Source organism: Thunnus maccoyii, chromosome 1 (assembly GCF_910596095.1).
Source record: "Thunnus maccoyii chromosome 1, fThuMac1.1, whole genome shotgun sequence".
NCBI classification, from domain to species: Eukaryota; Metazoa; Chordata; class Actinopteri; order Scombriformes; family Scombridae; genus Thunnus; species Thunnus maccoyii.
In genome coordinates this window covers 15,798,884-15,823,571 of record NC_056533.1, presented here as the reverse complement: position 1 = coordinate 15,823,571, position 24,688 = coordinate 15,798,884, and the positions used below count along the sequence as shown (strand labels likewise).

At 38.5% G+C, this 24,688-nt stretch overlaps 1 protein-coding gene across 5 annotated transcripts; it reads left to right on the top strand.

Annotated features, from left to right (window-relative positions):
* Window positions 1-1,366: 1,366 nt before the first annotated feature.
* Window positions 1,367-23,273, top strand: lpin1a (lipin 1a). 5 transcript variants are annotated; one of them, XM_042419295.1, is made up of 23 exons: window positions 1,367-1,555; window positions 4,701-4,901; window positions 5,047-5,142; window positions 10,477-10,573; window positions 10,661-10,883; window positions 12,084-12,152; window positions 12,391-12,483; window positions 12,710-12,821; window positions 13,199-13,436; window positions 14,057-14,209; window positions 14,294-14,387; window positions 14,795-14,994; window positions 15,184-15,277; window positions 15,651-15,720; window positions 16,931-17,023; window positions 17,101-17,165; window positions 17,278-17,416; window positions 17,974-18,122; window positions 18,339-18,425; window positions 18,618-18,770; window positions 19,082-19,196; window positions 19,507-19,610; window positions 19,731-23,273. In XM_042419295.1, exons 2-23 carry the CDS (start codon window positions 4,710-4,712, stop codon window positions 19,900-19,902), a joined length of 2,808 nt encoding a protein of 935 aa, XP_042275229.1. In that variant the 5' UTR covers window positions 1,367-1,555; window positions 4,701-4,709; the 3' UTR covers window positions 19,903-23,273. The 5 variants fall into 5 exon arrangements, with proteins under 5 accessions (XP_042275229.1, XP_042275221.1, XP_042275242.1 ...); XM_042419287.1 differs by having other exon boundaries at window positions 12,707-12,821; XM_042419308.1 differs by lacking the exon at window positions 12,391-12,483.
* Window positions 23,274-24,688: the final 1,415 nt, after the last annotated feature.

Below are 24,688 nucleotides of genomic sequence, written 5' to 3'. Positions count from 1 at the left end.
TTGGTTTTTAAAATTTAGCCAAGTCTGTTGCATCTAGGATTGTTACATACAGTATGTATTATGTAGACTTCTACTTTGTAGTTTAGATAACTCTGTTTTCACGTGTTGTTAACTGTTCATATTTAAAAAGGGGAATTGATACAGAGTAAAGCATAAACATTAAGGGGAATTTGGTGCTTTAATTATGAAAAAAACAAGGCATCAGTAAGCTGGTCATTGCTGAAAGATTTTAAATATCATTTAACCTCATGTGGTCTCAGTGCTACTTTATCTGCCTTTAATTTGTAGGTTGTAGAGATCTTGTAGGCTATAAAAATTCAGTACGTAGACTTTTCATATTACAGACAATACTGATTGACAATACTGATACTGAGATTTAATGTGACCCTGTTTGGTAACTAACTCTTGCCTCGTCCTACGTTGTTGTACTCTTCTAGTTGGAGAAAAGCAGTTTTTCATAAGATTTTGTTATAAAAAACCAAAAAACATCAGTGTTTATGAACAGACCAGGAAGAGAAAGCCTCAGAAAAATTAAAGCAAGGTAAATCAATAAAGAATAAAGGTGTGACTATAATGATGAAAAATAACATACAAACATAAACATAGAAAATAATGAAGCACCCGTTACAAAGGTTTTACAAGTTGTAACTAATGGCTTAATCAATGGTTAATACACAATTTACTAAGGCTCAATAGATCAGTTATAAGCCATTAATGATGCCAGCCTTTGGGTTGCCAGGTTGTGTTGAGTTAATAGTGAAGTCATTAATAAGTCATTAAACAAGAGTCAACAGTGTCTAATTTTCTAATAAGGCAACAGCAAAAGTTGTCTGTAATTATAAATGTTAACAAATGTTTTAAAAAAAGGTTCTTCCAGCAGTCCAAGTCTGCGATTGTAAATGTGAAAACGCTGTCAATAAATTCAAAAAAAAAAAAATAAAAAAAAATTGGTCTAGGATCCTGCAGCTATTTTCCAGAAGATCCATAGAGGTCAAATGGTTTATTGGAGTAGTACTCCTGATGACTTAAAGCTAAAAAGAGAAGTGTCATACTGAGGGAGGATAAACACAGGCCACAACTTGGCAACACCAAAATAGTTCTTATTAAGGGTTTACAACTGATTTATAAAGTATTAGTAAATTATTTGTTATCCATTAAAAAGCCATTAGTTACAACCTATAAATTCTGCTATAAATCAAATAAGCAGAAAACAAATATAAATAGTAAACCAAGAGAGGAGGATAAAATGACAGCAAATGTATGATTTTAAGAGGGAAGTGTGTATGTGACGTCAGTCCCGGCTCAGCCTACCGGGCCGCTGTATGTTTGCAGTCCGGTGGCGGTGGGAGGAATAATTTAACTGCGGTTTAAATAGCAGAAGCAGCCTTGAGCAGAGAAATCCAAGATCAGATGCCAGGAGCGTAATGAAGCAGTCCGTTACCTACAATGTTTAATTTGAGACACGTAAACGGAATAAAACAGTAGCTGCAGGACGTTTAGCGCAAACTCGGATGGCGGAAAGATCTCGGAGCGAGAAGCGACGCCAATAAATAATGTAAGTAGCAGTTGCTGGACTGCATAGTAACCTGCTTTAAGGGAGTATTTAAATGTTTAAATATCATTATAGCCTGCTCGTGTTTTACCAAATGCTGTATTATCTGATTGTGTGTTTGTTTTGCGTGTTGCGTGTGTTTGAATGAAGGCAGAGCTGCGGTGCAGACTGCAGAGCCTCACCCCGTGTGCAGATGTTTACATGTCGCCTCACAGGCCACACATGACATTATACTGTACAATCATATTATGAACCTTATGTTTATGAAGCGAATGTGGGTCATTTTTCAACTGCGTCATGTTTCATGTCTTCTATTTGTGCTGTCTTCTTATAGGAGGTCGATAAGGTCGTGTTTATTATCTAAATTCTTACAAAATTATGTACACTATAGAAAAACAATGGTTTCTGTCTGTCTTAATTGCTTTTTAGTTGTAGCAGTGAAAGCCTGGAGTGTCAGACTGCTGCTCCAGTCGCATAAAATTGATTTAATTGGATAATCCTTCATACATCATCATCATCATCTGTTTGTTAATCCCTTAACCTCTGTGTCACCTCTCTGTTTTCTTTTCCTCCCTGTCTTTGCTGTGGTGAGAGTGTTGCCACTCAACTGAAGTCATATACTCACCAACTTTTAATAAAGAGGCTCTGTGGGTCTTAATGTTATATAGGCTACTATGGATGTAGCTCAGGCTAAATTGTTGTCGCCCACTTGCCTCAGAAATAACAGCAGTCAGTTAGACAAGGTGCCTCTGTTGTTTCTTGCTGGGGTTTCAGTAAAACAATAAGGCAAGTGGCCTGAATGACACTGAATGACCCTATGAGTTATCTCGTGATTGGTTATTACATAATGGGGAAGCACTGTGATTGGCTGTTAAACAGAGATGTCCTGGAAGAGTGGGCAAGGCTTTGGTTTCTGTGTGTTTATGTATGTGTGTGTGTGTGTGTGTGTGTGTGTGTGTGTGTATGAATGGCCCCATCTGTTTACACGTGTCCTGTGTTGACAGTGATATCAGGTCTGTGGCATGTCCATGAACGTGTGTATGTGTGTGTGTGTGTGTGTGTGTGTGTGTGTGTTTCTGACACAGAGAAAATCAGTCAGTTCACCCAAATTTCACACTTACCCCTGGTGCTATCCAGCCATGCAGATAGTGTTTTGTCTGTGTTTTAAGATATCCCGCTGTCGTCTATGTGGTACATACAGTATGGAAAGCAATCTTAGAGACAGATACCTCATAACTAGGGCTGCAACTAATGATTATTTTCATTACTGATTAATCTGACTATTATTTTCTTGATTATTCAATTCATCATTTGATCTATAAAACATCAGATAACAATGAAAAATGGCAAGATGTTCAAGAAACAGTCCCAAACCCCCAAATATTCTGTTTACCGTCACATCAAGACCAAGAAAAGCAGCAAATTTTCACATGTAAGAACTTGGAAACATCAAATATTTGGTGTTTTTTCTTGAAAACTTTCTGCAACGATTAATTGATTATCAAAATAGTTGATGGATAATTTTCTATTGATTAACTAAGCAATTAATCATTGCAGCTGTACTCATAAAACAAGCAAATAAAAACTTGGCTTCTGGTTGAGCCTGGTTTTGCACCTTTGCTCATGTCTCTGATTATATCAATAATTGGGTGCATTAATGGCCGTAGTTGTAGCGGGCTGGTCAGAACAAGTGTGTGATGAGTGTCTCAGGTGGGTCTTGTGTACAACAGTATAATCTAATACAGAGTCATTAGCACAGAGGAGCCACAATCTGTGATCATCAGTAATTGATGTCTGTTAGCGAATCCTTCTCATCATTAGAATGTTCTTACATTGTCTGCCAAAATATGAAACCATCTGTACGCTGTAATCATGTGTATGTACGTGAGGGAGATAGAGAGATAGAGGATGCCAGCATCTGAGTCAGCACAAGCAGGTGGCAGGTGGAGAGTCTAAGGGACAGTTTGTTATAGAGATAACACCGTGACAGCACTTACTTTGTGTGTGTGTGTGTGCTTCATTTTCTTTCTGTTATCCTCTTCCTGCATTCCTTTCATCCTCTTGTCTTTCCTCTCTTCCCAGCTTTCTATCCGCCTTAATCTCTTCATCTTTCACTCTCTCCCGGATCAGGGTTAGAATTTCAATCCAAATCATTTAGCCAATAGTGATTCTGTCAAATATGTGACTCTGTTTTGAAGCCAGAAAAACATTCAGGCACATAATTTCCTGAATGAATAATGACTTTATTGGCTTGGCATGATCCGGCGGGTGACTGATTCTGTTGCATTGCACAACCATTTGAGCTTTTAACATTTTACGTCAATTTCCATAAACTCTCACTGATGTTATACTTGAGGTTGTTCCTGTGACGAATAAGGCATCATGACTGTAAGGCCCTTTGCCGGTTTACTATGAAGTCTAACATACAGTATGATTCAGAAACCAAAAGCAGAGACAGAATTTGTAAATACTCTTACTATATTTGTATGAAAACATGAAATATCAGCTTATCCACAAAGTACAAGCAGTGTTATTAATTTCTCTTTGACGCCGGATGTATTTCCTTTCTTCTCTCTGTCTCCCTCTCTGCCCCCTGACTCAACAGCCACCATCTCCCGGTCCAGTGAATGCATTTCCCTCTCAATGTCTCTTTCCCTGGCCATGTTTGGCATTCGAGACAGAGAGCATTAGAGGCTGTGTGGGTCAGGGAGACTGGCACAGCACCACACGATTAATCTCCTCCCCGATTGAGCGTATTTGCATTACAAAGAGGAAAAGGCAATTTTCAGTTTCTGTCGTGATTTGTTTTTTCAACAGAGGAAAAAAAAGGAAAAGCAGTGTACTTTCACATCTATCCAAGAATTAAGAATAGAATATGGAAATCTCTTTGTCTTAGTTTTGTGTTAGCAACCTGCCTAACATCTGAGATTGCCTGGTTGTCTGGTGTGTGCGGGCAGTAATTGGAATCAGCACATCAATAATGTATATTATGTAATGTGGCAAAGTTTGATCCTCATGACAGTTAATATCTCCATTAAAGGTCATTTGTCCTGCCACTGTGGGCTTGAAATACAAACAAAATCTTATTTAAAGGACAAAAAAAGAAAAGAAATCAACAAAAACTGTCTCTCTCTCTGTCTGTGTCCAGTTACAGACCATGAACTATGTGGGTCAGTTGGCAGGCCAGGTGTTTGTGCAGGTCAAGGAGCTGTACAGGGGCCTCAACCCTGCAACTCTGTCTGGATGTATAGATGTCATCGTGGTCCGGCAGCCCGATGGCTCCCTGAAGTGCTCCCCCTTCCATGTCCGCTTTGGCAAGATGGGTGTACTGCGGTCCCGTGAGAAAGTGGTGAGAACTCTTGCTTTGAGTATCTTTGTCGATATGTTAAAGTGGACAGATCACACACAAAACCTCCACTACTACAACAAAATCCCACATTTGGAGGTTGTTTAGTGCTAATGAGGTTTAACTAATGTTAAATTCTATCCTGCAGGTGGACATAGAGGTCAACGGAGAGCCAGTGAGTTTGCACATGAAGCTGGGAGAGAATGGGGAGGCCTTCTTTGTCAGAGAGACTGAAAACACACTGGTGAGTTATGACTGCCAGACACTGAGTCAGTGAACACGCACATACAAAAGGACAGAACATACCTTAGTGGCATGAAGGACACATAACCTGGCCGTGTGGCAGTGCTCAAACTGGACTGGAGCTCAACACATTTAATTCTCTCCCTCCTGTTCTGTTCTAACTGGTTTTGCCACTTACTGGTGAATCTAGATTTGTTTGTCATTGTTAGTTTCATCATTAGGCTCAGATTGCATGTTTTCCTGCCCTGACAAGCCCAGAATAAGACAGAATTGTGCCCCTCCTCTCCTATAGTCTGAAATGCAACATGAGACTGAGTTCTGCTGGACAGCTGCTGCTGGAGGAGTGTCTTGCTCTCACCTTCAAAAACAGCTTGTCATCACCATACAGCAACAAGTGCAAAATATATATTTTTAAAATCTTGTTTAGCCTTTATTTAATCAGAAAATCCTGATTGAGATTAAAAATCTCTTTTTAAACAGTGTCCTGGACAAAATAGGCAGCAATAACACTGAGTTACAGGCAAACAGTAACAGTCATCTAAAAGATTTAATCATAAAAACAACATAAATGGCCACTTAAAACAACCCAAGAGCTGTCTATAACCATAACAATTACTAAGACCAATCCAAAACACTTCATTAGACTAATACATCAAAATTCTCAAATACCCCAAAACATTGGCAGCCAGAAGAGAGAGCACCCAGCAGATAGACCAGTGTTTGCAATTTTAGGTCTAATTGTGGATGATTCCAAGCAGAGGGTGCCACTTACATAAAAGCTCTTTTATCCACTTCACTGCTGACTTTGGGAACTGTTAGTAAAAATGAGTCCTGGGATCAAAGCATAGCGGTTCATACGTCTCTGTTGAATCAATTCACATAGATAAAGTGAAATACTTTTTACATTTGAAATTATTGTAGTTTTTCTGAGAAGAGAAGAAATGTGTGTGGAAATGAGAAACTATTACAACCTTCAGTCTTTTCTTTCGAACCAACAATAGCACCCCAGCTACTCAATGCAATGCAAAGATGCTGATGAGATAAACAGCAGATTAGCATGATGCTATAAGGTGCAAGGTTACAGTGTATTCTACTCCATATGTGTGCTCCCATGTATGTAATAGGCCAATGCAATGTGATACTGGATGACATTAAAGTGCACTAACTTAGTGATGCCATTGGAGGTGTGAAAAGCCCATTAGTAAACCAGAGAAATAAACTTTTTCCTGTAAAAACCCTGTAGTGCTAATCCTGGAGTAGAAGACCTATTTCAATAAATAACAATAAAACAGAGTTTACAAAGTGTATGGATAGAAGAGAACAGAAAAACTCAGAAAGAATAAAAACAAAGAAACAGAAAATTACAATCACAAAACAGTGAATAAGGTAACATAAGGTAAGATGAACAAATGATATCTATCAAGCAATCAGAAATAGCAAAACAATCTGCTGATCTGAGACTGTACAAAAGCAGAGAAAGACTGGCACATCAGCTGAAATTTAAGCTGGACAACAAACAGGAACAAGAGCTTCTGTCCTCTCGTGGCATCCTGTCGGCCTGCACGAGTTCAGTTTCCTGGAAATAAACCAACAGGACGGGCAGAAGACATACACAGATATAAACCAGTCACACAGGCACACACACACAAGCAGTGGACAGTTTATGACATTTTCACAGGTGCTTGTCAGATAACTGAGCCATATTTTGTTTTATGTTGTGACCATATGCATTGCCAGAAATAGCTTAGTAAAAGTTATTATTGGCTATGTTTTCTAATGCAAACCAACTCTTCTCGTCTCCTGTTTTACTCATGTGCATGTGACCTGCAGTGCTGGTGTCATCATGTCAGAATAACAGTACTGGAGTCCAGGGTTCAATCCTCAATAGGGGCTGTGCAAACTAAAAATGTATGCACTTACAGCACCATAAAAGCATCCCCCATGTGAGTTACTGTATGTACTATGACGTATGAAGCCAGCAGACTGCAGAGCAGAAAGGAGAGTGCAGTGTAAAGCTGTTATAAATCATCAGAGAGCTTCATACTGGAGTCCCATGACCATGTGACAACATTGAGAATGTAAATAGGGCGCTGATTTTGTCTGAGCAGATAGGATTGAGAACAACTACATGGCAAACATCCAATCCATGTCATAGCCTTTGGCCACACCATAGCTCCTATCTGTTGAACTGTTATCTGTCAAACTTTAATTATATGGAATTTAAGTAACTGTTCAACACAATACTGAAGTTCTAGCTTAATACAGTAGATTTTCATAGCCCTACTAGATCTTGTTACATAGAAATAGTTGCTGCACAAATGCACATATTGCAGAAATGACTGACACAGGAACATTTCCTTTTGTTTTTCCAACTGATTCTGTAAAATGATAGGCAAGTATTCATAGAAACTGGAGGAGTGGGGTTGAGAGGTGAGAGAGAGAGAGAGAGAAGGAAACCTTCCTCTGAAGGAAACAAGGATGAGTGGTAAGTTTGATAACGGCTGGCTGTGTTTCTCAGTCAGGAATTAAGAGGAAAATGTCATAATCGGAAAGGATCTAATTCCTAATCTGAGGGATTACATTGGTCTAATTCTCCAACAGTCAGTCAATCAATTGGCACAATTGGTGCTCTTTAGAATCAGTCCTGCAAGAATATTACAATGCTTCAGTCCTGAATGATTGGAAAATAAAAGGCTTTTTCAAATTCAAACAAACACTTAATTGTTATTTGCAACCTCTGCATGATCATGTCTGTTAAACAGTTTGGGCCGTGTGCCAAATCCTCCTCTTAACATAACTCTCCTTCTGCAGAGTGGAAAACCACCAGAGGGCTATTTATAGCTCTGCCGAATTCACCTTCTCTATTAATCGGTTGCACACAGACTCAGAAAGTGGCTGACACTGATCTGTGTACTGTCCAAACTGACTGGAAGACAGATGAAACGATCAGACAGAAAAACATACAGATAGTGAAAGAGATGAATATGACACAAAGTTACTGGCTAACAGAAATGCAGATAGGCAGGCAACACATAATATAGACTGACAAAAGACTGAAAATGTATGCATTGTTTCAATTTCAAATTCTTTATCTTCCAAGTATTTCTGTTCTATTGTTTTATAGCAGTTTTAACGTATGGTCTTACCCATCTGAATTTAAAATGATCAACAACAGTGTGCCTCCTTTCCTCTACCCAACCCCCTCTTACTCTCTCCCTCTCTGCTCCTCAGGGTGTGAAGTTATTTACACAAATCTGAAGATTTGTCGGGGCTTGTGTGTTGGCACAAAGATCGTGCATGTGAAACATTAACCAAATGTTCCATCCAGACATTAATCTGCAGACTAGAACATCTGGAACTTCTGAATACCTTAGTCAAAAAAAAATATGCACAGTTGTTTTCATGTTTATCTCATCAATGTATCATCAACTTTCCTTTCACTGCGACCAATCTGGGAGATATAGAATGCAGTGTGAAATGTTTCACAATCATTTCAGTCGTTATACCATGCTGTCAAGTTTTTGGAGTATATAGGCCTAAACAAATCCTGTATTGCTGGTCTGCTGTGTGGGTGATTTGTTTCAAACGAACGATAGTCCATGTGAAAACAGAATTCCCATATGTCACATATAGATCCAGTTTTGTGCAGGGAATGTCATTTTTTCTAAAGCAGATCACTTCTAGCTTTGAGAGATACAGTTGTTTTTACAGATACACAATGAGACATCCAAAATATTTTAAATTAGTGTATTAAGTGTTTTTTAGCTGGATTTTCCCAGTAAGGCTAGAGCTCTTAATAGATGAGCTCTGACCTGGCATCTAGCACATCCTGAGTACTGCCCCTGTTTCTCTCCCATCACAATCAATCGGGCTGTGTTGGACTGTGTTATGACATGTGCACTGGAAGGCATGCGTCAATCTGCACTGTTTGGATAATCTCTTTATCAGACTGGCTCTCTCTCTCTGTCCTTCCCAGTGTGTCTCTCTGTATCTCTTTCTGGCATAGTCACCGATGAGACTCTGATGAGCAAATCTGTGTGATTTTGTTAATCTGAGCTCAAACCCAAATTCCCACCAGATTATGTACATCTCTGCGTCATCAATCAGTAATATCCTGTTATAGTCTGCAGTGGTCTGTTTTTGAGGTAGAACATATATTGTGCATATCATGTTTTTGGAAACATTAGCAGCATGTCCCTAGAGATGGCAGTATCTGTTGGTTGGTTGGTCAACCATCTCATCCATGTAATATCTCAACAACTATTGGATGGATAGTCATGGCCTTTGGTACAGATATTGTCCAGAGGATGAATCTCCATGACTTTCGATCTAACGGTAACAATAGGTCAAGGATTTCAGTTATCCAATGAAATGTATCAATAGATTTCAGATGAATATTTTGATTTATGACCAAATAGATGGAACACTATCAAAATCAATTGGATCAATCCAAATTTATATGGCACAATTCATACAGTGGAAGTAATTCAAAGTGCTTTGCATAAAAACATAAAAATAAAACAAAACAATACAGAATTCAATAATAATAAAAACAAAGCTAAAACCTGATTATTAAATTAAAAAACAATTACAAAGCTGAAAAACAGATGCATTTATTAAAAGCTAAGTTTAAAAAGTTAGTCTTTACCTGGTTTTTAAAGGACACTACCAAGGTTGCCTGTTTGATGTCTGCTGGTTGGCTGCTGCATAGTTTAGGGGTATAGATTGAAAAAGCTGCATCTCCAATATTTATAGGTAGTATAAGTGTGAAGAGCAGAGCAGCTGGGTATTTAAGGACCGAAGGGCTTGTGCAGGAATACGTGGATTTAAAAGTTTGGTTAAACAGGTTGGGCCTAGGCCGTTTAAGACTTTGTAAACCAATAAAAGCATCTTAAAATGAGTTCTAAAAGTTACAGGGAGCCAATGTTTCTGAGCATTGTAAGTGTGAGCATGTTACCATGCTAACGATAGCATTTAGCTCAAAACACTAGCTACTGTAGAGCCTCACAGAGCTGCTAAGCATGGCTGTGGACTGTTGTTTTTTATGTGAGCACACAAGAATTTTATGACTACAACTTTACAAAGACTTAGTCTTGATGACTTGATGACCTCACATCACCCTCACATTGTTTTTCCCACATGATTGATGATTCCATTCTGTGTCCAGAATTAAGATGGATTTCTTCTATTTTCTTGTCAGAAATCAAAATATATCAGTTATTTTACATCAAACACTGTTTTGATCAATTTTAGTTTGAGTAATATGATTTATGATGGCATCATCAAGTCTTTTGAACATAACCTCATAAGGTGATGCCACTCCTTCTTCTGACAGGAAGTGGTTCCATCCTACCTGGCGACATCACCCATCATGTCCACAGGGGAGGAGTTAATGGAGTCCCAGCTGGGCAGGGGCAGCTCTCGTCATCACGGTAGGCCCTGTTGAAAAAAAACATTTTTGTGTGAAAAAGTGTGCATTCTTTTTCAACTGTCTACATGCTACTCTCTTTATCATGTAGACACCATGCCCTGCGGCTCACTTCCTGTTCAGAGCCTTGGGCCGCAGCAAAGTGATGGAGGGCTGACCAAGAAGAGGAGGAAGAGGAGGAGGAAAGCACGGCCAGAGGGAGGCGGAGGAGGAGGAGGGAGGAGAGAGGAGAGCGGGGAGGAGTTCTCTGAGGATGAGGACATGTTTACCATTGACTTGAGCTCGGATGAGGAGAGAGAGGGGGACGTTGGCAGGTGTGTGAGTGTGTAGATAAGAATTGCGTGTGTTTCAGTTTGAACAGTTTAGGCTATCAGAAATGACAGAAAAAGCAAAAATTCCTGTATTTCTTGACTTTTGCTTTCAGCCGTTGTTACAGAAGAGACCTTCTCTGCATGTCATTTTTATGTGTGTTATAGATGGCTAGATGGATGGGGAGGGAGTGAGGGAGAGAGACAGACAGAGACAGAGAGATTATTAAATGTCAGTCTGTCTGTTCCACTACTGTGGTAAACAACCTTCATCAGCAGTCACAATGTTGTGTGTGAGGCAGATAATCTACTGCCAATAACTCCTCCAATTGTGTTAAGAGGAGAGACTGTGTGTTTATGTTTTTCACGAGTTAATGAGTGTGTAAGTGGTTGTTCCAGCTGTTTAAAAAGGACACCATGTGAATAAGTGGAATATAAAAAATCCCTTCAAAGTGAGGACATTCTGTTGATCCTCAAATTGGAAAATGTCCATTTTTAGGATTTGTTTTGTAACTAGAATTAAGAGGTAAGTGTTAGACTTGTGTCATATCACTATCAGTGTCCTTTGAACCAATTTTGTCCTACATGTACATGTAACAGGTTTTCAGTAAAAGCATTTCAACTGATCAAATTGAATGCTTTAAACAGAATTAGTGCGTGAGTCTGCAGGTGTATGCATGTTTTTGTGTTTATGTGTGTGAAGCCCTTTGAAAACCGGCTCTGTTTCTTGGACACGTTCCAGGGACTTGTCCTGTTCCCACAGCGTACTCTGTCTCGTTGAAATAATGGCTCACAGTGCTGTCCTTACTGCAGGGGATCCAGGCTTTTTTAGAAAGTCTACCACATGGTGGGATGGGAAAATTCCTGAAACCCTTAAAGACATGAGAGAATGTTTGTCTGCTTCATGTCATGCTTCGTACTGTACTTAATGAGCAAATCTTTAAATCTTTTAGGTTATTTAGTGACGTGTGGTTACAGTCAGGCAGGCTGTAAAATTCTCATAATAGATTGTATAGTAATATACAGCCACAGTTTTTTATAATTCAAAGTAAGGATTAGATAAACAGACACTTACTCTTTTCTTACTGTATTTGGGTGTGCAGAGACACCGTATCTGTGTATTTATGCAGTATGGTGTGTGCACAGATTGTGAAATAATGTGTGTGTATATGACTGACATCTCCACACATGTGTGTTTGTGATCAGACCTGTGTATGGTGATCAGGGGTCTACAGCCAACACACACGCTAGCACTGATTGGACCCGTTCACAGAGGTATTGTTTGGCCACAAAACACACACACATACACACACACACACACACACACAAAATTAATGATTAACTAATCCCTGTCTTATTTTACTGTCTGTCTCTATTCAGTTCTTTATTATTCTGTTCATATTGTGCTAAGCACTTCAAAAAATATTTTCTCAAAATGAGTAGATAATAATCACGATTCTCTGTCTCCCTGTTCTGTTTTTCTGTCTTCCTGTCTCTTGTAATCTTCCTGTAGTAATGTGATTAAGGATACTCTCTCCATCCTTCCGTCCTGTGGTCTGTCCATCTCTTGTCCTCAGCAGACCTCTCACTTCTCTTCCCCTGTTAGGTATCAACTTCAATTTTACTCTGAATGCTGGAAGAAATAATGCACTAATGAAGGAAAAGCACAAAGTTTGCAGCAAAGAAATACAATTAATTGAAAACTCAATAAGGGATATTATCCTGATATTTTTATTTGGATTGATTTCATTCTAGAATTTTAAAGTTTAATGTTAAAGATACTTAATTTGGAGTACAATCTGATTTAAATAAGTGTGTCACTTTCCCAGCAGCCCTGACGATTCACGGTCATCAACGCCAAAGAGTGATTCTGAGCTAGCCAATCAGAGTAAAGACAACCCTGAGATGCTGTGGACATGGGGTGAACTGCCACAGGCTGCCCAGGTATTTACACACACACACACACACACACACACACACACACACACACACTGCAGAAAATACCTCAGAACTTGCTTTCATATTTTATTCACAATTAGTATTGTAAATATTTCATTGTACTTTTAAGTTGCCTGCAAATGTTACATTTGATGTTGTCATATGTTATATACATACAGCACATGACACTATCTAAACATGAAAAAATAATGTCTTCAAGTTAACAAAAGACAGAAAATACAAATGTTGAGAATGAGGGAGTGAAGGAAGAAAATTGTGAGGGAAGGAGAGAAAGATTTAACATAGACAAAGATGAATATAGAAATAAGTGAAAACAAAGGAAATCATGTGTGAAAAGGTTGATCTCTCTGTCTTTCTCGTAGCCATCTTTCCTGACCTCCCACCAGAAGCAGGACCCTCCCCCAACAGTCTCCATCCCAGTGTCTTCCAGCACTCACTTCAGAGCCATCAATGATGCTGGACCCCCCTCCCTCACTCTCTACACATCCCAGCCAGAGGAGACTGCTGCTCACAGCGGGGGCAAGGGCGCTGAAGAGAGCCAAATTGGAGCCAGTGTTGGTCTAACTACTGATACTAGTGACAGGGCTGGAGGAGAGCAAGGTAATTTTTTTGGGGAGGTTATTGTGAATGGTTGGTATGGGTCATATTCTTCTATTGTGAGTCTAGACTGCATATCTGACATCCAAGAATATAAAATGTGTTTTTGAGCAGAGACATCTCCTCTGAAAGGGGTTATAGCACAAAAAACATCTTGCTGTCTCACATAAATTCCCATCTTGGCCCTCTGCAAATCCTGAACAAAAGTGCACACCTCTGTGGAAAATCTTCAGCTACAAAGATTTATTGAGCTAAATGTCATATTTGTTAAAACATTAAAAAAGGTTAAGCAATGCTGTCCAGCATGAATGTCGTTTCTATATAAGTGACTGCTGTTGAAAAATAACAACAAAACATCATTCTAGGAAAATGCCCTCTGAGTCACAGATGGAGTTGTTGGCAGGTTGTAAACAGCTCAGGTGACGTCAACACTGCCCTGTCAGCCTTGCAGAGCTTATGAGTTCTGCATGATGCAGATGTGTTTTTAAAGGATGGACCTTAAATCCACAGGACAGCCAGTTTTGAGTAGTACATTCTCTGATTGCTGAATTGCAGAATCATGGTGAGATATCCTAAAGTTGATGACCCTTGATTATCTGTTTTTTTATTTGCTTTTTCTATAGGGAGAGAGGTAGAAAGTGTTGGGGCGTCATGTGCAGAGATGGAGGGTTTAACAGGCTGCTCAGTGTCTCTCAGGATTCTCTCTGATCCTTTGGACGAAGGCGGTAATCGAGGAAGTCCCATTAGAAGAACTGATTCACCATCTAAGAGGAAAGGTATGAGCACTCTATCTCAATTAGGTGTCCATATGCCTCAATTTAATCTTTTGTACCTCCTACTAATTATGTGTCTCTTACTAGAAAAGAGAAGCCAACACCTGGGTGCTGATGGTATATACCTGGATGACATTACAGAGTTGGAGCCTGAAGTAGCTGCTCTCTACTTCCCTAAAAGGTACAGTGACAAACATATACAGCAACACTCTTATGCATACTCCAAACTAAATTGGTCTAATTCACCCTCTGGTTCTCAATAAAATTGAGTAGACGTTTATTTGTGCCCTGTTTTCCAGAAGTAATCATTTACCTCTGACATTTTTTGATTTATTTGGGGATTTATGGTTATAACTAACCATCACTGCCTTATTTTACCAACAGATACCAACAGTAATTCATTATTACAGTTAAAAAATACAATGGTGGCCATAGTTTGGTAATGCAAACATTAACATTGCCTCTTGGCCAATTAAGCTACTATTCTTTAGGTACTTTGGGGTAACAGAGTTAATGATTGGACAGTTTTTTGAGAGATTTTATTGGTTGTTTATTTATTTGAAAGTGCATGTTTCTCTCTCTCCTCAGTGATGGAGGCAGTAGCTCAATTAAGGGGGACTCAGAGATGATGATGATGGGTGTGCGGAGCGCCAATCAGTCCCCACAGTCAGTGGGCAGCAGTGGGATGGACAGTGGTGTGGACAGTTTGTCCGACCAAATGGGGGACCTGCCTCATGTCGCCATCTCTTTGTGTGGAGGGCTAACTGACAACAGGGGGATCACAAGAGGTAGGATAAGGAATGTGTCAGAGTGGCAAAATGCATTAGAGTGACCTTAAACTTTAACTGTATAAACAAACATGTCTAATTTCTTCTGTTCTACATTAAAAAAATTACCTCAAAAGAATATTTTTCTTAAACCATTCATCTGTAAGCTTTTTGCCTCTGTATTCACTGTGTGTGTGTTTTATGCTACAGAGCAGTTCCAGGAGAGAGCAGTTTCCTACCAGCAGTTCTCTGAAAACCCTTCTCTCATCGATGATCCAAACCTGGTGGTCAAGATAGGAAACAAGTATGTACTGCTTTATATTTCCACTGAGTGTAGAAAGTATGACAATCATCTGCTTTTTGTTTTGTTTTTTGTTTTTTTTTATATCTGAACAGCACTGTAATACACATACATACTTTGTTTTTGTTTTCTTTTAAACAAAATACATATAAAAGGCAACTTTACATCTCATGATGTAATATGTTTTAAAGTTTAGTACTGTTGATCTTGACTAAATCACTACTATTGGGATGACACCATGCAAACCGAGCCTCATAATATCGGCAGTACAGCAGCTGTAATTCCTCCCTTATAATAAAAGTATGTCAGCTGTGTTTTGCAGATAGACGTCTGAGGTGTACAAAGTACTGATAGTGCTCTCTGTCATCTGTTGTAGGTACTACAACTGGAACACAGCAGCTCCAGTCATGTTGGCCATGCAGGTGTACCAGAAACCCTTACCACAGGTAAGACCACCAGTGATACACAAATATATACTCTGCTTTGTTGAAGGTATGTTTTATGTTATTAATGTTGTATAATTTATTTCTTTTTATTGCTCAATTAAAATGAAGAACGTGGAGCTACAACACACTTGTCCTTCAGAGTAATGATATGTAGCACAGAATGAGTGGCTCAAAAACAAATAACTATATTATGTTGTTGAGTTATTTTATTTGATTGTACTATTATAATATTTTGTCGGGTGGTTGTTTGGTGAATTTTAGTGTTTTTCAACCTCGTGCATCACTTCCCCCTGTGCACCCCCAGCATTTTGCAATTAATCTCCATAATCTAATGTTTCACTCTGGTTTATCATTTACAAACACCCTCTCAATGCTTTATGACAGTTCAACCAAATGCTACCAGATGATGTGTGTTCACATTTGTTTCTGGCTCCTATAATAAATATTTCCAAACAAAGTGACATCAACTTCAGTTATTGCATTATATAGTCATTTATATTACATTGACCAAGGTGAAAAAAAAAGCATTGTTGGATACTCTGATGTGTCGGCAATTGAAACTGGCTTTTTATGACAACACATGTGGAAGCACAAATCCAAGCTGCCAGTTTTATACCACAGTGAAATATTGCTTTACGTAAATCTAACTGTTCTCCTAACACTTTAATAACGTCATGTCTTTATCCCCCTCCTTACTTTTCCCCTCTTATTTAAATATTTTCTTTCTCCCACCATCCATATGATGTTTCTCTGTGCTAAGTGTTGGTGTTTGAGTTATGTTTTTTCTGCTTTCGGCCTCTTCTCATACTGCCTCCCTGGTCTGTTTGGCTCCAGTGCTTCCCGGCCTGTAGGATGTTTTCTTGCTTTGCTTGGGTGTTGGTCATCAGCGCATGTCTTTGTCTGTCTGTATGTTGTGTCCTCCTGCATTTTTCTCTCTGCCATCCAATCACATTCTTCAGAGGTTACTCTACCTTTCAGGTTTTACATTGCATTCTTTGCTCTTTGTTCGCATGCCATTGTGCTTTTACCTGTAACTGCCTTTATTTTTGTCAGGACTTCAGTGTGGTTTGAATTTATTTTTTTTTGTGCTTTCTGGTTATTTGTTCATAAATTTATCTGTTTTATGCTTTGCTATTTGTTTGGAGTTTTCTGTCAGTTTTGAGTTACATTTTCAGTCAGTTTTGAGTTGTATATGCATGATTGTCTCCAGGCCTCAGTGGAGAACATCATGAAGGAGAAGATGCCAAAGAAAGGAGGACGCTGGTGGTTCTCATGGAGAAGCAGGAACAGCGACTCTAAATCAGTAAGTGCATAGATACACACATCAACAAGCTTCAGTCAATTAAGACAATTGTGACATCTGACCTTTGTGTGCTTCAGGAATCAGTGACAGAGGCAGGAGAAGACCAAGGAGAGACCTCACTCACTATGGCCTCAGTGAACAGGTGACTTCAGACAGATAATTGTTTTTTTTGTTTTCTCTCACACAGCCTCCAACTCTCATCAGTTTTCAGAGTTTTATCACATTCATGAAATTGGTGGTCTTTGATTCTTCAGGATGAAGGATGAGTCATCTTCTAGTGATGAGGACCACAGATTGTCCAATCAGGTGTCAGGATCCTGCCAGTCAGAGTCGCTCATGAGTTCTGCCAGCGTTTATTATAAGAAGACTCTTCGTCTCACATCAGAGCAACTGGTATTTATTGAATTTTATGGGGATAATTCCTACAGATAGAACAAATACGTTTGTTTTGGTAGCTTTGAGGCTCTGTAGTGACCAGTTACATATTGCACACATGATAATGAAAGAATGTGGGCAAAGCCGTATCTCTGCTTACATAACAAACATGGCTACATGGTCTGGAAACAGTCTCAGGTTATTATGCAGTTATTAGTCTCAGGTTATTAATCTCTAATAGGCAAAGGTGCATTCAAGAGCTTTAAATGGTCACCAAGAATTGAAACATGTGACTTTATAGATTCAGTTTTTCAATACTGCAAAAACAAACCTTGAAATAAAAGATAGCTGTCAACATTTACTGTGTTTTTAAAGGTAGGATGTTATTTACACATTTACCAGTGCACCAGGACATTGTATGAAACAAGAAATTACTTTTTCATCGGGATTTGCACATTTAGCAATTTTTAGAGTCATGTGTAATGTTGCATGCTGTTACACATGAAAGCAGTTTTATTTCAAGGATATATTTTAAAATAACATTCCTTCCACTGTGTGTGTGTGTGTGTTTACAGGCTAGCCTGCAACTGAAGGAGGGTCCTAATGATGTGGTGTTCAGCGTGACAACACAGTATCAGGGCACCTGTCGTTGCCATGGCACAATCTATCTTTGGAGCTGGGATGACAAGATAGTTATCTCAGATATAGATGGAACCATCACCAGGTAAGAGACAGAAAGTTAGTGTTGATATCTCTGAGATGCACAAACCAGCCAGTGCAGTTTTAGCTTTTCACCAGTAGATGTCAGGCTTCACACAGATTTCTTTTGACTCGATTACATATGTTGAATACAGTATGTTGGAAATCGATCATCGTGTGTGAAATTAGCTCTTAAATACATCTTCATTGATGGTGTGGTGTTGTCTCTTTTGTGTTGTAGATCAGACACCCTGGGTCACATCCTCCCCACACTGGGGAAAGACTGGACCCACCAGGATATTGCACGACTCTACCACAAAGTCAACCAGTGAGTGCTACCTCAAGCAGTGTAAAGAGAACAGTCCTAAAGCTACGGAACTCTGACACTGTCACAATTATTTATTTAGTTAATTCTTTATTTCACTTTAACTGAAATATATTGGAGATGTTCTTTATTTATCTTTCTTTCTCCCAAATGGCTGGTGCACAACTAAGTGCAAGCTCTCTTTCTCTGTCACAGGAATGGATATAAATTCATGTACTGCTCTGCGAGGGCCATTGGCATGGCTGATATGACACGAGGCTACCTGCACTGGGTCAATGAGAGGGGAACCATGCTACCAATGGGTCCAGTGCTGCTCAGCCCCAGCAGTCTTTTTTCTGCCTTGCACAGGTCAGACACACATCACATGTACAGAAATGCCACATCAGAATTCATATAGCCCAGAAGCCATAAAACAAAACAGAAAAATAGTAGCATTTTTCAAAAGATATAAAATATTGCAACTCCAGATTAGTTATTTTAATGTTTTAATTTCACTTTAAATATCACATGACTGCCTAGGGGTAGAAAAAAAGTGCATTGGTAAGCTCCACCCTTTCAAAGCCCAGCTGAATAGACAGATATACAGTGCATAAAAGCTAAAGAAAAATCATGATGAAAGTTGGAAGTTTAAAATGTGTTTGTCATTATGTGTTTTGTAGGGAGGTGATTGAGAAGAAACCAGAGAAGTTTAAGATCGAGTGTCTTTCTGACATCAAGCACCTTTTCTACCCAAACACTGAACCTTTCTATGCTGCTTTTGGCAACAGAGCTACGGTGAGACTACTGCACACACACACACACACACACACACACACACACACACACACACACACACACACACACACACACACACACACACACACACACATAGATTTTAAACTTTATTATAAAAGTGAATATAAGGACTGTTTTAAAATCATTTTGGCTCAACAGTCTTGTGACATTTATAAAATGCTAATATGATGATAATGATGATTATGTATTGCATGAAATCAATTTTACTTGTTCATATTTTCATCATCTGTTCTTGTTAATGGCAATGCTAACTGGTTTTGTGTGTGTGTGTGTGTGTGTGTGATTCAAGGATGTGTATTCCTATAAGGAGGTGGGTGTTCCTCTGAACAGGATCTTCACTGTTAATCCAAAAGGGGAGCTGATACAGGAACATGCCAAAACCAACATTTCCTCGTAAGCTATACGCTCTGTTTCTCTTGATTCACATTCATGTAATCTGACTCTGGACACATGTGTACACAGTTGTTTGAATTCTTGGTTTGGTGCAGTAAAAATTGTATATGTGTTTCTCAGCTATGGGCGTCTGTGCGAGATGGTGGACCATGTCTTCCCAGTCCTACTCCGAGATGACAGAGCAGACTTCCCCTGCTCTGCCACCTTTAGCCAATGCAACTACTGGAGCAAACAACTTCCTGATGGCACCAGCCTGGAAGAAGAAGACCCACAGCCCCTGGAGACAAGTTGAGAAAACCCCACTAAATCCAGCTTGTCTCCACATCACAGTCAGACACCACACTGTGGTCAGTGGTTTTGTGATTCATCGTGAATCCAGCATAGGAGTGAAGATATTGTATTTAATCAATTGATTTCAGAATGAAAAGCTCATCCAGGAACTGTGTGGGGAAACAGCTACGACACTATACATGATACATGCTCTGTGGCTCCTTAAAAGCTCAAAGACTTCAAATAAGTAACTACGACTTCTGATCCAAAGTGGATGAATGTGTTTAAAGTATCCCACATACCCAAATCACTGTGTCATCATTGAACAGCAAGAACACACTATAATTCTTCAAGGTAGGAAGCCATATTTAATTTACTGGGGTGTTTAAGAGAGTAAAAAACAAATTAAGAGACAATGACAGGGTACTTCAAACCTAGGGGTTTGTCATAAACAAGACTGTTGTGTCAGAAAAAAGAAAACAAAAACAATCCTTTCATTTCAACAGCTACTTGGGGAGTGAGTTTAATTGATTGCACTGCCTAAAGAGGGGTCAACACAGATTCAGAGACTCATAAATCACACATTTGCAAGTGTACTGACTCACAGACACACAAGTAAAATTTGCAAAGGCATTTCATATACAATGAGTAGCCCTGCAGAACATAATGTGAATGAAATGTCCCTCACTGAATGTGATTTAGCTCAATGACCGGTAACCATTTGCTCCTTCATCCCACACCACTCTTCATTTACGCTGGTGGATGGAAAAGCTGCCACACAGAACACATACTGTTTGCGAGAGGGTGAATATGATTTTTTTGGGGGGGAATGCACCAATATGGCTTATATGGGTTGGTATCAATATGACTTTATCCCTACTCATATCACCTGATACATTGTTTCAGATTGAATTTTGTACAAATTATACAACTATCTTCAAATACTATCTTCAGTTGCCTTAATCATTGAGAAAAAATCACTGAAAAGTAATGACTCATCTATGTAAATTACATAAATATGAAATCTGAAATCCTACTGTTCCACACAAGCGGCCCTTCCAGGTTGCCTACAGAACTAGCCTCCACAATTGATCATGAAAATATAAATTACATATACAATTAAGCTTTTCATCGCCCAAATCAGTCTATCGGTGCATCTCTCATTTTTTAAAATCTTATTTATTAAAGAAGTCTACCCTTCATATGCAAAATATTCACCATTTAGTAAGCAGAGACTCAGACATCTGGGTTTAAGTTTTACTAGATAGTGACAAAACCTATAGTTTGTGAGGAGGGCTGTAATAATATTTTCTGACCTCAAGTACAGTAGATACATTACCTTACACCAGAAACACCACATTACATTACAGTAAAACCATCCAGAACATGCAAAAACAACACGGATAGTGTATCCAGTCACCTTCTGTGTCAAACTACTTTGCAGGTCAGCTAAATGTATGTGATCAATTGACTGTGCTACTGTGAAAGATGTGGCTCTGGCACATTTTCTAATTAGTGTTCAGTGACTGTAATCAAGATAAATGCAACGCAATGCAATTAACTTCAGTCTATCTTCCTTCTGTCTGTTTTTATATGTGCAAATACATTAACTCCAGTGATATGCTAGAATGTAGTATTTAAATCACTCACAGTGTATGTTACTCCAATGACTAATGCTCATCAATGCAATTATAAGCTTGAACAGGACTACGGTCATATATTTTCAGTTTTGTAATGTTGTTACTGCAAGGATCAGAATACTTTTCTGTACAGCACTAATCTATGCTATGTTCAGATGCTGTAAGGTTTTCTCTTCACAAGCACATCTTTTTTTTTGTTTTTTTGTTGTTGTTTGTATATATTATTTTCATTGGTTATCATATGTATATCTTTTATTAATCAAATAACATTTACTGCACTGAGATGGAAGCCTGTCTGTTAATTTGTACCTCATGTATAATTTTAAAAAATGGGGAAAACCACTGTAAATAATGAATAACTTTATTATTTTTGTGACCATATGAAGTGAACTTTTTAAAAGAAAACCTAATCTGCTAATCTTTTGAGAACTAACATATTGACTAAAGTACTTTGTTGGTGGTGCTCATTCAAATGCACTTGAAAACAAATGTGACAGTTTCACATGTGACCACTAAAGCAATAGGTGAACATACAGTGTTTTATTTATGTGATGACAACTGTCAATCTAAAATAATTTCATTTCTTTTGGTGTCTTCACCAAAAGAAAGTTCAAATTACAGTAATTTTGAAAATACTGGTACTTTGGTTGCAGTATAAATGAGAGCATCGTCAAGCCACAAAAAACTTCCTCTTTTCATGTTAAACCAAATCAGTATATTTGAAAGCAGCTTAGACAACAGCTCCAAGAACAGTAAAAATGGTTGAATGGGAGGTAAAAAATTATTTGAGTAGTTTTGCCCTCTGACACACCTGAACAAACAGTAGTGTTATGGTATGTATGTATGGTCCTTTTAATAGGAACCAATTGATCCTCAAAACAATTCACTGTATTTTTGTTAGAATTGAACAATGATATTTGTACGTTAATATTAATGTGTCCTATATTGACAAAAAATCAAAATCTCAGAATACTATTAACAAGCCTTTTGACTGATTGTGACTGAGTCTGTTATACTGTCATATACTGTATGTACATAGAATAGCAATATCTGATGCTGTACTGTAATTGACTTTGCCTAAAGGAGAGCTTATCAGGAATTAACATATAATTTAATCTATAACTGTTGATGTCCATATGCCTTTCGGGAATTCAGTGTAATTTGTGTAGGAGGAAAAGAATAGGACGCATGCTGTTGTAATGTTAAAATGCATATTTACAGTACGTGGATGTAATGATCACTGTCTTGTCACCTCATCTTTGTAGGGAAGTACATTGCTTAAGAAAAAAGAATAGAATATATGGTGTCTGTATCTCATAATTACGAGAAAAATGTCCCATGATTATGAGATAAAACTGTTATCATGACAGTTTGAGGCTTTGATATCAGATGTCATTTAGTAATGCTGATGGTATTTCTATTAGTATGTCAATGGTATAAAGATCTACTAATTGTAAGATCTTATGTATGAGATATGGAAGTCAAAGATGACATAAGAGAGCAATGCACTTCTCAAATGTTTGGAGTAAATCATCTTTTTGATGATTATCACTTAATTCTTTCTGTGAAAGATGTATTAAAACTCTTGACTAGTTATCCAGTCTGTCTGTGTGTTGACATGGATGTTATGTAAAATGTTTTTAGCACTAAGCAGCAGCCTAACCAGCAGTGTGCAGTGCCAGCCATTATTAATGTAGTTTGAATTAAGCTGTACAATGAACACATTTGTCAATAAACTCAAGGGTTAATGCTACTATGTGTTACATGGCCAATCCTGTCTTTCCTACTTGTTTACTTGTTTGTTTGCTTTCTTTTTTTCTTCATTTATGTGGCGATGTTTATACCAGACCAGACAAATATGAAGTTCATCCACCAACAGACCAACAGTGCAACTGTTTTAGCAAACACAAATCAACCAAAGCACAGTAATATACTTTGCTCAACAAGAACAATTGGAAATTTCTTTGTTGTATTAATTCATTAATTACTGTTCCAATGTCCTTCCTTGTTCAGGATGATGAGGATGGAAAGGAAACATTAATCTTTCTTGTCTTTTCTTGTTTCAGGCATCTAAAAATCTAGCAGCTGTTTCATGTTTAAAAACAAATCCTCGTAAAATGAAGCTAGACCCTTTTCCTTCTATCTTGGCTGTCCCCTCACCACCTTAACCTCTCTGCTCCCACACTCCCACACTTCTTTCCTCTTTGCCCTTTTTAATCTCAAGTCTATTTCATGGTTTTTGTGACACCGTCTATAGTTATCAGTTTCTCTCTCCTCTTTTTTCCTTTCCTTTTTTCTGCCCAGTTGGGCACAGCAACACAAAAGCACAGCTGGGTCACTGTAAAAACAGGAAATCGTGTACGTCTTTTGTTCCTTTCTTCTTTCCCTCAAACTATTTCATCACATTCCTTCTTTTGCTATTCCTCCAGTTCAGCCCTGTGACTTGTAACCCCAAGTGGGGCTACACACACACACACACACACACACACACACACACACACACACACACACACACACACACACACACACACACACACACATACACACAGCTCATCCCTCATCCTCCCCTGTGTATATATGCTGGAGTGAAGGGAAGTTTGACTCTCTTTCAGGAGTCAAACTTTTTGAACTATTGAAGCAAAAATTGCTCGTTGTTGGTTCTTTTCTTGTCCATTCATTTGTTTCAGGATCCCATCCCACCACTTATCCTAATGACTCAAACTTACACAAATCCTACCACCACATACAGTGAAGCAATAATTAACACAAAAATAATCAACAGTTCTTATTGTAATGCCCATCCTACATAATGCAATGCTGGGTGCTATTAACAATAAGTAACTTTAGCACATTAGGTCATGGATAAAAGTAAAAGAAAAGAGACAACTTCTTCAATGCAACTTGATCCATGTTAATGACGGCCACAAAAAGGGCAACAGCACTCTGACAGTCTCCCTAATATGTCGAGATCATAGAATGACACATATTAAGCTCCTTTTTGACCAAAACTTCCATGTATTTTGGAACCAGAGGAACTAATCTCAAGAACAAAACTTGGAACTTAAAGTCCCTGTTGTACAATCCTGTTTATGTTTCCACCATATCTGAGAAACCAGATAGATCAGGCAAATTAGACCCATGACAAATTAAAAAATGATTAAAACATGA

What these genes read in the sequence shown, in the direction of transcription:
- lpin1a (XM_042419287.1), top strand. Translation starts at nt 4,710, where the DNA reads ATGAACTATGTGGGTCAGTTGGCAGGCCAGGTGTTTGTGCAGGTCAAG. An exon ending in GGAACAGCGACTCTAAATCA is followed by an intron (nt 17,024 to 17,100) that starts GTAAGTGCATAG and finishes TGTGTGCTTCAG; the next exon opens with GAATCAGTGACAGAGGCAGG. An exon ending in CTTTTTTCTGCCTTGCACAG is followed by an intron (nt 18,771 to 19,081) that starts GTCAGACACACA and finishes TGTGTTTTGTAG; the next exon opens with GGAGGTGATTGAGAAGAAAC.